This window comes from Antechinus flavipes, chromosome 2 (assembly GCF_016432865.1).
Source record: "Antechinus flavipes isolate AdamAnt ecotype Samford, QLD, Australia chromosome 2, AdamAnt_v2, whole genome shotgun sequence".
Taxonomy (NCBI): domain Eukaryota; kingdom Metazoa; phylum Chordata; class Mammalia; order Dasyuromorphia; family Dasyuridae; genus Antechinus; species Antechinus flavipes.
In genome coordinates, this window is record NC_067399.1 from 576096598 (window position 1) to 576110700 (window position 14103).

General features: G+C 34.9%; 1 protein-coding gene across 1 annotated transcript in view; it reads right to left on the reverse strand.

The window, feature by feature from the left end:
* ADAMTSL3 (ADAMTS like 3) overlaps positions 1-14103 on the reverse strand; it is a 553515-nt gene that overhangs the window by 258708 nt on the left and 280704 nt on the right. Inside the window, exon 6 of the mRNA XM_051981175.1 lies at positions 9819-10055. Within this exon, the coding sequence (XP_051837135.1) occupies positions 9819-10055 (237 nt within the window). The remainder of the gene's footprint in view (positions 1-9818; positions 10056-14103) is intronic.

Sequence of the window (14103 nt, forward strand, 5' to 3'; positions counted from 1 at the left end):
TGCATATTTGGAATATACTTATCCTGTTCAATATAAAAATTACATGAAATTAGAAAGCAGACTGATAAGGGCAACTGCCACACATAAATTTATATAAATGTTCTTGTAAGTTTTAGCCACCTCCAAATTGAATATTATATTTCCTAATCCCACCTCCAGAATGGAGCTTTTTTTTTTTTTAAACTTTTACTTTTACTTCTCATAATAGTCAATAATAGTCAAGCACTGAGAAACAGTTCTACTGTAGCTACTAAGAGCCCTAAAACCTTTTGTGAAGGAACAGTAAACAACTAATGATGTTCTATTGATATTCCATGGGAATATCATATACAACAAGCTCATCTAAAAATTATTTGAAATACTGCAAAGCAATGTAAAACATGTAAAAAGGAAGTTTGTCTACTCCAAGGAGAAGGGAAGATCAAATGAAAAGTTGAATTAAGATCTTGTATAGGACATAAATTATGAGACTGCGTCGTGTTAGTGGTACAGAAGTGGTAGAGAAGAAAGAGTGCACATATATGATGTTCTAGGACATTATAATGAATGATATTCATAATAATGATCCTGAATTATGAGGAAAATACTAAATCCTCTTCAGTATAAGCAACTTCTGTATGATACTATTCATTTTGCGTTTCAAAAAACATTAATAACATCTCATTTCCTACTAAATAAATTCAATTTTTCCACAATCTGGTTCCTACTTCCTTTCCAGCTCTGTCTCACACTATTCTCTTCTCCAAAGTCTATGCTCAAATCAACCTTATTTCTCTTTTTATAGGCATTTGTATATTTTTTATGTCTACACTTGTCTAGCCAAATTTCAAGTTCCTTAAAGGCAGTGATTATTTTCACTTTTATGTCCATATACCCAATACCCAGCATTGTGCTTGGCACTCAGCATGCACAGAACATTTTGTCTGTATTTTGTCATCTATTCTTTTATTCTCTGAATACCATCTTTCTCTATCATACCTTGTCTTTTTCCTACCAAATTTTAACCTTTCTTCAAGTCTCTGTCAAATTATATCTTTTCCATGAAACCTTTCCCAACTCCTAAAACCAATAATGATCTCTTCAACATACCTACTTATATAGAATTTTGCACCCATAAGCACCCATTAAAATCTGCTGTTTTATATTCATTTGTAAACATGTATTTCTCCCTCCACCATCTAAGATTATAAATTTCCTGACATCAGGAACTATTACAATTATATTACTATTTGTATGTCTCTCGCCCAAATATGATGCTCTGAACAAAGCTGGATTTCAATTTAATGCTTGCTTGCTTGCTTAAGTGTCAGTGGATAGGTGGGATTTTAAAGCATCTTTTGTAAAATACTGAGCCAGGGTTTCTTCTCTTGTGAACTGATTATTAATACCTTAGACTCTATCAATTGGAAAGTAGTTCTAATTCTTACAAATTTGAATCATGTGCTTATCTAGTTTGTAAATGAGTGAGACCTTTATCACAAAAATGTCTTGCAAATAGTTTCTCAGTAATTTATTTTCTCTTTTAACCTTAGATTTATTGGATTTGTTTATGCAAAATCTTTTCAATTTTGTGTAATGGAAATTCTACTCTGTTTTCTGTAATATGCTGTCTCTTGTTTGATAATTAACCAATTTAATTAACCAAATTCTACAAACATCTATGTTTTCATTAAAGCAATGATGAAGCATGATAATCTTACTTTCTGACAATGAAGTAATAAATTCAAAGAACAAAATAAGTTGTTTTTAAACATCATAAATGAGGGATTTTATTTTGCTTCACTAAGTGTGTTTTATAAGATATTTTCTTGTTCATTATCAATGACATTGAAGTAAAAAAAATAAATTTTTGTTGATTAAAAAAAATTAATTTAGGAAACCTTAGGAATTAGGTTTGTGAGTTACCTGTCCTTAGAACAACTTTCTTCAGCAGAGGTAATTCAGCTATTACTTAGCAAAATGTATCGTCTTGGCCAAGTTGTGTCCTTATAAATTCACTGTCCCCTACCAATTAACATTTCATGAAAGTGAACATTCCTCTGTTTTCTTTTTTTTGCCAGGAAGGGTGTGAGCTTAGAATTTAGGTTGGGCTTGTTCTGAAGGGTTTTTATAGATTTAAAAGATCTTGGAAAGTTTTCAACCCCATGAATTCATATTTAATTCACATTTTAAAAAATACAGCTCACTCTGCTAATTTCACAGCCAAAATTCAGTACATGAAAAAGGTCAGAAATAAGTAATAGCTGTAAACTCCCAGTAGACTTGTGCTTGAGTGGTTTAAATCAGACTCTGACCCTGAAATTGAGGACTGAATTCAATCAGTTGAATTCTAGTACCATTAACAATAATTCACTTGGATTTACTGAACCACTTCAAGTACTCTTTCTGGGGACAAAAATACTTGATTATCAGGCGTTAAGACAATATTAATTAATCAATCCACAATGGCTTAGAGCATTCCTATTACACTGCATTGAGAGGGACCTTGTGTCCTGTTATCCTGTCAGTCAGTTAATAAGCATTTATAAAGTACCTACTATTTGCCAGGCATTATACTAAATACTGGGAATGCCAGGGGCAAAAAAAGTAAAAGACAGTTCTTGTCTACAAGAAATTCATGACCTAATGGAGGAGATGAACAAACAACATACACCAAGGAGGTGAAAAGAAATAATTATGAGAAAAAAGGCACTAGAATTAAGAGGGCTTGATTATTAAAGGTTTGGAATTTTATTTAGGACTTAAAGGAAGCCCTAGAAACCTATAGGTGGCTGTGAGGATAAATAATATTCCAGGTATGGAGGATAGGGAAAATGCCCAGAGACTGGCATAGAATAGATAGATATTCTGGATAGAAGCATGTGGGGGATTATGTTGAATTCTAGAAAAGAAATTGATCAATTTAAAAGTATCCAGAAGGTAGTATTCAGGACAATAAGGGTTTCATGCCATTTCACAATTGATTAGAAAACCTGTGGACTTTGCATCTGAAGCAAAGAACACAGGGGAAGGAAGAAAGACAGATGGCTTCAAGTATTGGAAGTAATTTTTTAGAGCAATATGCATTAACCTTTTTCTACCTAGTCCCAGAAGACAGACCTAGGAGAAACAGGTAGAAATTCTGGAGAAATCAATTGTAGCACTAAATAATAAATAATTTCCAATGTACTGAAATTGAAGTGCTAGTGATCTCCAGCTGATTATTCTTTCCAAGTGACCTTCTTCCACTCTAGAAAACTGCTGGTCTTGCTAGCACCATTTAAGACATCTATGATTTTTGCAACAAACTTCTTTTCTCTTCCTTCCTTCCTCTCTCTCCCTTCCTTCCTTCTTTTTTTCTTTCCCTCCTTCCTTCTTTTTTTTTTTCCCTCCTTCCTTCTTGTCTATTTAGCTAGTTCTCCTTCCTGATTATTTACCCTGTATTTCCATACAAGGGTAGGCCTCTATGGATACCACTGGTCTCCTAATCAACTAAATCTTTCAGAGCATTTTCCTATTTCAGATAGAAAACTTCTCCAAAAAGAACTTGTTTCTTTTAAAGCGACCATTTTCTTTTTCACTTGCCAATTTCAGTTAAATCTGAAATTAACTTTTTAAACAAGACAAAGTGGATTTTCCACAGCCACAGTCCCCAGAGAATATGATGTATATGAACATCAAATCAAGCTTGGTTTTAAAGGCTAAGGGCTGGTTACCAAGTAAGGCTTCCTTTACATAAAAGTAAAAAAAAAAAAAAAAAACAGCTAAAGTAGCAACACCCAGAGCAGGAGGCAATCAGAAAAGATCTCTCCTCTACTGCTCTCTGGCAAATGGAACGGCATGAACAATGAAACATGTTTATTTAGATGAGTTAACCAGGAAAATACTTGCCAAACTTGTTGTGGCTCATGCCAAGTAAATGTCAGAGCTCAAAAGACTGATGTTTTTGCAACAACGATTGCAACTAATCACAAAGTTTACTCTCTCTCATCCTAACAGCTGCTGACTGTGTAGCCACATTTTACAAGAAAGGAAATTTATGGGAACCATTTCTTCTGTAGAGTGAGATTCTGAGCTGCCCCAGATAAGCATTTATGTCAGCTTCTGAGGAAGCTTCTACTCTTTTAAAATATACATATATATATATATATATATATATATATATATGTGTGTGTGTGTGTGTGTGTGTGTGTGTGTGTATTACAAAAGTGGCCTGGCCAAAAAAAAAAAAAAAAAAAAGCATTTGATGATGGTTGCAAGTTACCATTGCCCATTAAATTCCACCAAGATGTTTATATCATTGAGTTGATTTGATTGCAATAGTGTTTTATATATGCCACTAAAAGAACTTTCTAGTTGCAAAGCCAAATTCAGGACCAAACAGAAGCCATTAAGTCTGAGCCCCAGCCTCAGTGCCTTGTTTGATCTTTTGCTTTCCAAGAACAGGTATCCATCTAGAGCAAAAATTCTTAACTGTGGTTTGTGATTCTATATGGGGTCAACATAACTGAATGGGGGGTTGTGAAAATTTTGGCAATAATAAAAGGTTTCCAAACATGCAGTAACCAGAAATTAATTCAAAATCAAATGTATAAAGAATCTGAGGTGTTTCTGGCAGCACTTGCCCATGTTGCATCATGCAACTTCACTGCAGTGAATTGCTGGGTTCTAAACACACAACATACATCTTTGTACTTTTTGCCCTCAACACCATGCAACATCAATGAATGCTACCAGAAGCACCTCAGATCAAATTTGAGATGGAGTTATATAAAGATTTGGGGGGCAAAAAGGGATCATGAAGGAAAAAGTTTAAGAAACCCTGATCTAGAAGAGCTCTTCTAATCAAGAATGAGTAGCCTAGGGTAGAATCCAAAAAACTCTTGCATTGTTGGTTTGCTTTTTATGTCTTCCAAGAAAATGAGAAGCTCCCTGAGGACAGAAGTTTCTTTGTATCTTTATAATGATTACCAAGTTTCTATGAAAGAACATGGTAGGTATTTAATAAAAAATCATTGAATGTTTAATGCAGTCAAAAAGACTGTCCATAAGAGGGTTCTTACTGGTTTTTGGTTTCTTAGACCCCTTTGGCAGTTTGTGGGAGCCTATGTTATTATTATAAGTAATCGAAAGAAACCTCATTTCAGTTAGAGGTTAGGAAAAATAAAGATTTTTTTTTCTCATTCATGGTCATCAAATCGATGAACACCATCCATGGATGGTGGACTTCAAGTAAAAAACTTCTGCTCTAAGGATTTTTACATTTTCAGAGTACCAATGGAATACTTAGGTTACTCATCTTTTACTTCTCACTTCTAACACATGACCAACACTGCCTCTTTCCATTTTTAAAATATCTAATAAAATATTTATTTATAAATTATTGATAACTTCTTGAGCCTAGGTCATCATTCAAAATTTGCTATACCCTTTCTACAATCACTATGTATCCTTCTATTGCCCTTTGGGTCTACTGAAACCTAGATTTCTTAGAGACTGTCCAAAATTAACAGGCAGAGATGCAGTATCACTGAGAATGTATGTTATGGAGAAAATGAGATTTTTGTACTGGGTAGTAGCTTAGGATTGTTTAAAAGCATTGCAATCTTTTCTACAGGGGAACTCATTGAAGATGCCTTCCAAAGCTGTCCTGTCTACTCTGAGATTCCTCTAATTCTTAAGAAGTTTTTCTCCCCTTTCATTAGGCTTCAAGTTTGTCTCTTTTTCTAGTTTTGTTTTCTAGGACCAATGAGAAAATGTGTAAATCCTTTTTCATATAATGAATAGCCCTTCCTATATTTGAAGACAGATATCATGTTAGTTAAGTTTTTTTTTTTTTCACCAAGCTAAATCCCATTATATGGGATAATCTCAAAGCCCCTCACTGATTTGGTTCTCTTCTTCTTTCCACACAATCTTAAATGTCAAACTGATATTTTTAAAGCAAAGAATTGCCCATAGCATTTCCCTATTCATAAAAGTCTAATGACTCTGTTTGGGATTTGAATCTTAGGGATTTGAATGCCTGTCAAATCCCTTCCTAAGTAGTCCTTATCTATAACCTCATCCTCAAATGCATATATTTCCACTCTTTTTGTATTTTACTCTACTCTAATTATTTTATGATTGAGTGACCCTGGCTCTTTACTGAGCATAATACTTCATCTCTTAACTGAACATTTTTACTTCTGTCCAGCATGCCTCGAACTCTCTGCTTCATTTCTACCTCCTAGCTTCTCTTACTTCCTTTAAGTTTTAGCAAAGTCCCACCTTCTGTAAGAAGTCTTTCCTAAAAATCTTTTACATGATTGAACATATGTAACCTTCATCTAAGGGAGGAAGAAGCAAAGAAGGGAAGGAGAAAGCACTGAACACATAGTAAGCCCTTAATAAATGCTAGCTGACTATATCAGTTTTTCCTAAAATGTGCTACCCAGAAGTAAAAAAACAAAACCTAAAACATGGGTCTGATTAGGGTATAGTACAGTGAGAGTTTGGGTCATACATAAGAGTGAATAAGAATGAAGGCAAAGAATAACAGTGAGACCATCATATGCCTCCTTCTAGAAACCAGTAATGATATAACTTTTGTGACTGTTATATCACAGTGCTGACTCATCATGTTGCAATCCACTAAAACCTCCAAATCCTTTTTTTAAGGATCTACTATATCACTGATTCTTTCAAAGTTTGTACTTATTAGACTGATATCTTGCCACTTGAGCTAGATGGCTCTGGAGGGGAAAGTGATGCAGGTGATCTTACACAGCCCTCTGCTCACTTCAGTCTAATTCACTTGCATGTCATAACATCATCTCCCTGATGTCATGGTCCTCTTTGAGAATGAAGGACAAACAACAACAATAAAAATAACTACTATGATTTTTGAAACTAAATGCAGTAATTACCTTTATTCCTATTAAATTTCATTTTATTTGATTCAGCTCTATGTTCTAATTTTGCTGAGATCTTTTGAATTCTAATTTTTATCATCCAGTATACTAATTAACTCTCCGAGATTTGTGTCTTCTGGAAAATTGATAAGCATTTCACCTATACCTTTAACCAAGTCACTTATGGAAATGTTAAAAAGTTCAAGGCCAAGTCAGATCTTTTCAGCATTACAGAGAACCTCTCCTTCCAAGTTGATGTTTAACCTTTAAAGATTACACATTGAGTCAAGCCATTGAATTAGTTCCAAATAGACCTAATTTTGCTATCTTAGTTTTTCCTAAAGAACAGCAAATTAAACTTTTTCAAATGTTTTGCTAAAAATTAAGCAAATTGTATGTACATAATTCCTCTACAGTCTAGTAACCATATCAAAAAATAATGTTAGTTTGGCATGACCTATTCTTGAAGAAGCCATGATAATAAATAATAATAATTCATGATGAGAACAAGAACTGGCAATAATATAGAACTTCATGCCAGACACTGTGCTAAAACCTTTCCAGTTTTTATATCTGTTTCTCACAACAACTCTGGAAAGTAAGTGCTGTTATTACCTCTATTTTACAAATAAGGAAACTAAAACAAAAAGCTTCAGTAACTTGGCTAAGGTTAGCAAGTAAGTGTCTGAAACTTGGTTTGAATTAAGTATTCCTGACTCCTACTAGAGAAGAAAATGGCAAACTCCATTTTTTTTGGCCAAGAAAGATAGTATTAATATGCCACAGTCTGTAGACTCACAAAAAGTGGGACACAACTAAATGACTGTACAACAAACAATTTCTGACTCAAGGCCCAGTCCTCGATCTACTATTTACTTCTTTGTATACACTATTTCTTTCTCTAGATTTATGATAACACTCCCTTAGTAATATATTCTAGTATTGTGACCGTATTGAAATTAGTCTCATTGATTTAAAATCTGCAGACTCTATTTCTCTCAGATTTTTCTGAGATCACTGACAGTGATTCAGCTTCTCATTTGACAAATCTATTAGTGTACCAAGATATAGCTCTTCTGGACCAGGTGGCATCCAGAACATTTAGGTACTTTTCTTATTTTCTCCCAACTCTTCCCAGGTATCAGTTATCGATTTTTTGTTTTATCCTTTCTTTTTCAAAGATTATTTTCCTTGGCAGAGAAAATAGTGATGAATTGAGCAGCTCTGCTTTCTCTCTGCCATGAATTAACAATGTCCCATCTATCCAAGCAATAGTTCTACTCTTCTTAATTCTGCTTTCTTTCCTTCCATATAGCACACATGCACGTGCACACACACACACACACACACACACACACACCACAGAGTTTTTATTATCCTAATCTCAGTTTATACTAGTCAAACAAGATTATACCACATTTCTTTATGTTTATCTTATTTTCTTTTGATTCCATCCTTGATTCTAGCATAAATTGGTTGGTAAATTTCATTTTTGAAGCACTCTAATTATTAAAAAGCTTTTCTTCTTATCAAGTCTAAATTTGCCTCATAGGAACTTCTACCTACCAGCCCCAGTTCAGTTTCTGCTACCAAGCAGAACAAGTGGAACCTCTCATCCTTCTGCCAGCCCTTAAGAAATAGCTGTCACACCCACCCTACCTCCAGTCTTCTCTTCTTTAGATTAAATATTCCCAATTATTTCAACAAATTCTTGAATAATATACATTTTCTAGTTTGATAGTTTTCTGGTAAGTATTTTCCAGCACACCACATTTAGGAATTTCATACTAGGAATACCATTTTCCCTAAAAAAGGGTAGTCTGCTTTGAAATTAACTTGAAATATTATTTTTTAAATGGTGTTAATTGTAGTATATTGTTAGTGGCAAACAATTAGAATCACTACTGTTGTTTTGGTACATCATGTATACAGGATTATGAGAGTTTCACAGGATGGGAAATATTTTTGAATTGTTTTCCATCATTTATTCATCTACTTCAGGCTGCAAAATATCGCTAGTGGCAAATTTAGTTTTCTTCTTCCCCCACTCTCACCCCATACTTAAAAGGAAGAAATCCCATTTTAAATGTTGTCCCAAGGTAATGAACAGCAAATATGTATGTTCAAAATAGTAAGACTAAGTCTCCTTCTCCATTGTAATATAAGCCCTCTAGACATTTCTCCTTTTTGGGCCTAGTTCTTCTTTTTAGTAAATGAGGGGTCGGAACCAAAGTTCCCTCTGGCTCTGAAATTTGCCACCTTTTCCAAAGTCAGTAAATTTGAACTCTGAGCCTTGCTCCCTATCTTCCAACTGCCCCCTGATACTCACATATCCTTAAATCTACTGTCAGTTCCTTCAAAACATACACCTGGGGACCATGCATCAGCTCCCCCTCATTGTGACAAAACTCCCAAGTAATTGTAGCTACAGCAGAGAAGCTGTTGCAAAACTAGCAGGAGATTGTTTTCAGTAAATAGATCAGTGCCCTTTTCTACCAATACAATAACAACAACCACCACAAAAATAACAACAAACAAAACAGATCAGTGGTTCAGCTTCAAGAACAAGACTCTTATGTATAATACAAAAGGGTATACTTTTGCTCAAAAAATTTTCCAAGTCAACCATCTACATGATAATCAGAAACAATGGAAAGAATAACATATTTAAATACGAGCAGGCCAGCAATGAGATTCTATTCTCTCCTACCCCTCCATGCAACAGAGAATCTTAAACTCTACGTAAATAAATAGACATTGTTTTTAGTTAGAAAAACTAAGGGATAGCTGATAGAATAATGTCCAAACCTTATTTTTTTTCTTAACAGTCATCTGAACTAATGATATTTGTTTCTGACTATGTGTGTGTGTAAGGAATAAAATAGAATAAAGAAGGATTTTTACTTATAACATAGGAGAGAAGCACAGAAAAGAATTTTGACTCACCTGACAAATACCGCTAATACACATATCCAAGGAGTCTATGTTGCAGCGAGTCCCATCAAGAACTTTGGGGGCCAATTCCACAACCAAGTTTTGCCCTCGAGCCTGGCACTTAAGGGCACATGGTGCAGCGGAATCATCATAGACAGGAAGCCATTCATAGTAATGGCCTTGGTACTGGACATCATTATAGGCTGAACACTGTTGAGCTCTGAAGTCACCAGCATCAGAAGGGCAGTCCTACAATCGGCAAAAGAAACAGGTCATTCCTTCAAGAAACAGATATACTTAGGGATAAATATGACTCATTTGAGGCAATGGAGAAAACTAGAGTACTGATTTTGGAGTCAAAGGACACTGAATTTGAATCTTTATTCTGGTGCTTATTATTGTTATGAATTTGACCAAATCAGTGAATCAATCATCATTTTGTAAGTGTCTAAGAGATATTATGCTAAGAGGTGGAGATACAAAAAAAGATAAAAGACAGTCCTTCACCTCAAGAAGTTTACAAACCTAGTTAGACTTTGGAAAGGCCTGCAACTATATATGGGCCTTTTTCCAAGGAGATTACCCACTAAGTCTTTATATATATGATATTATCAGAATTCATTTGACCTTTGATTATTGGTAGCAATATTACACTCTAACATCTATGCATCATCCAAGCTGAATGAAGTATTCATGAATAAATGTCCCAGGTATCTAAACCCCTTTAAAATTAAAAACTATATTATTATTTTTTATTACTCTAGAAAGAAACCCTTTTAAAAGGCATTATACATTTAGCTGACATTTTTTTCTTAAAGCTTTTTATTTTCAAAACATCTGCATAGATAATAATTTTCAATAGTCACCCCTGAAAAACCCCATGTTCCAAATTATTTTCCCTCCCTTCCCCCTTTCCTAGATGGCAAGTAATCCAATATATCATGCTGCACAAGAAAAATCAAATCAAAAAGAAAAAAATGAAAAAGAAAACAAAATCAACAAGACAAAAACAATGTGAATGAAAATATTATGCTGTGATCCACACTCAGTTCCCACAGTTCTCTCTCTGGGTGCAGATGGCCCTCTCCATCACAAGATTATTGGAATTGGCCTGAATCAACTCATTGTTGAAAAGAGTCACATTCATCAGAATTGCTCATCATATAATCTTGCTTTTGCAGTGTACAGTGATCTCCTGGATCTGTTCATTTCATTCAGCATCAGTTCATGTAAGTCTCTCCAGGTCTTTCTGAAATTATCCTGATGATCTATTCTTGCAGAACAATAATATTCCATAATATTCATAAACCATAACTTATTCAGCCATTCCCCAGCTGATAGGCATCCTCAGTTTCCAGTTTCTTGCCACTACAAAAAAAGCTGCAGATAGCACCTGGAGTAAAATTAGAACTCAAGTCTTTCTAATTCCACATCCAGCATTCTCTCCAACATTTTTTCTCTTGTACCACTTAGCTACAGAATATATTGAACTGGCTTAAGTATTTTCCTGATAATTTACTAAACTATTACAATTTAGTATATTCTTTTTAGAGCTAAGGCATGGGGCTATTTGTCTCTACAATAAAAATGGCATTATAATGTTGTGGTTTAAAATTTTAAAAATAAAAATTTTCAGGGCATCTAGGTGGCACATAGAGCACCAGCCCTGAAGTCGAGGACCTGAATTCAAATCTGATCTCAGATACTTAACACTTCATAGCTGTGTGACCCTTAACATCAATTACCTCAGCCAAAAAAAAAATCTTTTCATTCTGTTGGGTTTTTAAAAAAAAAATTTCTTTTTTGTTGGCTGTGACTTCTTATTTTTGTCAGTATATCTGCCTTTAACTGGTGCCAGTACCTGCTGACTTTCTAATCTGTTGCTTCTGTGCTATAATGGGATGAGAAACTGAATAATAAACTTGTCATAATTGTGTGTCAAATAAACATAAATAGGTGTTGAGTGAGAGCATGAGAAGCTCCCTTGTAAATAAAGTGCATGAACCTTCTGGCAACTCAAATGCATGTTTTACTTACTGGTTTCTACATTATTCTGGATAACTGAGGTTAATAGAAGTGAGGATAAGTGTAAGTGAATTATTTCTCTATTTGATATAAATGAACTTTATCTGAATCCAAAGGAAACTTTCAAATATTGGGAACAGATACTCTAAAAACCATGAGAAACAAACCAAGAACAAAAAGTAAGACATTTTCTTAATCTATTATATATTCCCTAGTTTCTATTTCTGATTTTGTTCCAGAACACAAATAGGGCTAGCATGTTTTTGTGTGTTTTTTCCCAAAACTAAAACTCTTTTCTCTTTCATGGACAACATTTTCTCTGGAGAAAATATCTGAAACAAGAAATTTCTTAAAACTTTAGATAGTGTTCCAGGTGAAAATTTCCATCAAACATTAAGCTTAACCCAGAACACTAAATTAAGCATAAGGATCATGATGCATCTCTTTAAAAACATTCTTGTGTTTTTAAAGTTTTTTTTTTCTACAGGAAAGTTACTTTTATGAGCCCCTGACAAAAGATATACTGCATCAATCCTTCACATAGGAAAGCATGTCCAATGTCAAATAGCCTCAGTGCAAGATGGAATGTACAGTCTTCCCAGAATTCTGTCCACACATGGACTCTCACATCTGGGTTATAACAAACACTGGCTGTATTTTCATTGGACAGAAAAGCCAAAGGCCCTAACATGTCATCTAAACTCTTGGGATACTAAATGTCAGACCATAAGGCAGCACCTGAAAGATACATCAGTCCCTTTGAGTTGTAAAATTTCACTCCTGGATGGAAAATATGAGTGCCCTCATAGATAAATGGATAACAGAAGAATAAAGCTTTTGCCACTAACTTGCTGGGTGATTTTGGGAATTTTGTGCCTCATTTCTGGGGCCTTCTTATAATTCAATTCAAACTAAAAGTATTTGGGGGGAGTTGTTTGGGGAGGAAGAACAATATCAATGTGGGTAACAAGAAAGATCCTTTATAGGTACTGGTACTTGAGCTGAGGAGTGAATGATGTTAGCATTTCAAGAGGTAGAATGGAAAGAGGAATAATTCCAAGCATGGGGGTTTCAAGATGAACCTTAAACTTTATTCATTCATTCATTTATTTATTTTTGATAATTGGGATTAAGTGACTTGCACACAGCTAGGACTGTTCAGTGTTTGAGGACAAATTTGAACTCAGATCCTCCTGACTTCAGGGCTGGTGCTCTATCCACTGCACCACCTAGCTGCCTCTTAAAGTTTATTTAGGATTTAACATACCCTGTGATAATCTTGAACATTAAACACTTGTTCAACATCACATATTTGGCTTTGCTGCTTTCAGTTTAGAGGGGGTAGAGCAATGGGGAGCTCAGAACTCAATTTGGGACTATCTAAAAAATGCTGCTAAAATAGCATTTCCTCTTAGACTTGACCTAATAGAAAAAGGTTTATACATTGTTCTTATAAATTTCTCTCTTCAGTAAACTCATGTAAGTATTTAGTTGCTTAAATTGTATCAAATTCTTCATGACCCTATTTAGGGTTCTTCTTGGCAAAGATACTAAAGTATTTTGCTACTGCCTTCTCCAGCTTATTTTACAGATGGGGAAACTGAGGCAAATAGGGTTAAGTGACTTGTCCAGGATCACACAGCTAGTAAGTGTTTGAGACCAGATGAGGAGTTTCCCTGATTCTAGGCATAGCTCTTTCTCCACTGAGCCACTTAGTTGCCCATTTCATACTTAGTGACTTTAAATGACAATTAGAGAATCACAGACCTGAGATCTTAGATCAAGTCACAGAGTCACAGAAAGAAGGGACTTCAATGGCTCTTGAGTCCAACACCATTGTATTTACACAGGAGGAAGCTCAGACAAAGAATGGTCACAAAGTTAGGAAATTATAACAAGAGTTAGGATTCAAAGCCAGATCCCTCAATTTCAAGTCCACACTACCCACCTTATTTGGACAATTTTAAAACGAGTCTGACTCACATTTCAAAGTTATATGGGCCATATAATTCATCAATCACTGGCAAACATGTGACTTGGAAACCACCTAGATCTTGCAAGACTCCCCTTTTATAAGCACACCTCTGGGTGTCTAAATTACGATGATGAAAAAGTCAGACACGTGCAGTAGCAGCAGCAGCAACAGCTAGACGGTGCTGCTATGGAAGTTACAAAGGGTGTCCAAAAGTCTGAGTGCAGATTCAAGCTGTATTGAGAGCTAGGAGCTCTGGGACTGCACATGCTCAGCAATCTTGAGCATATCAATCGAGCC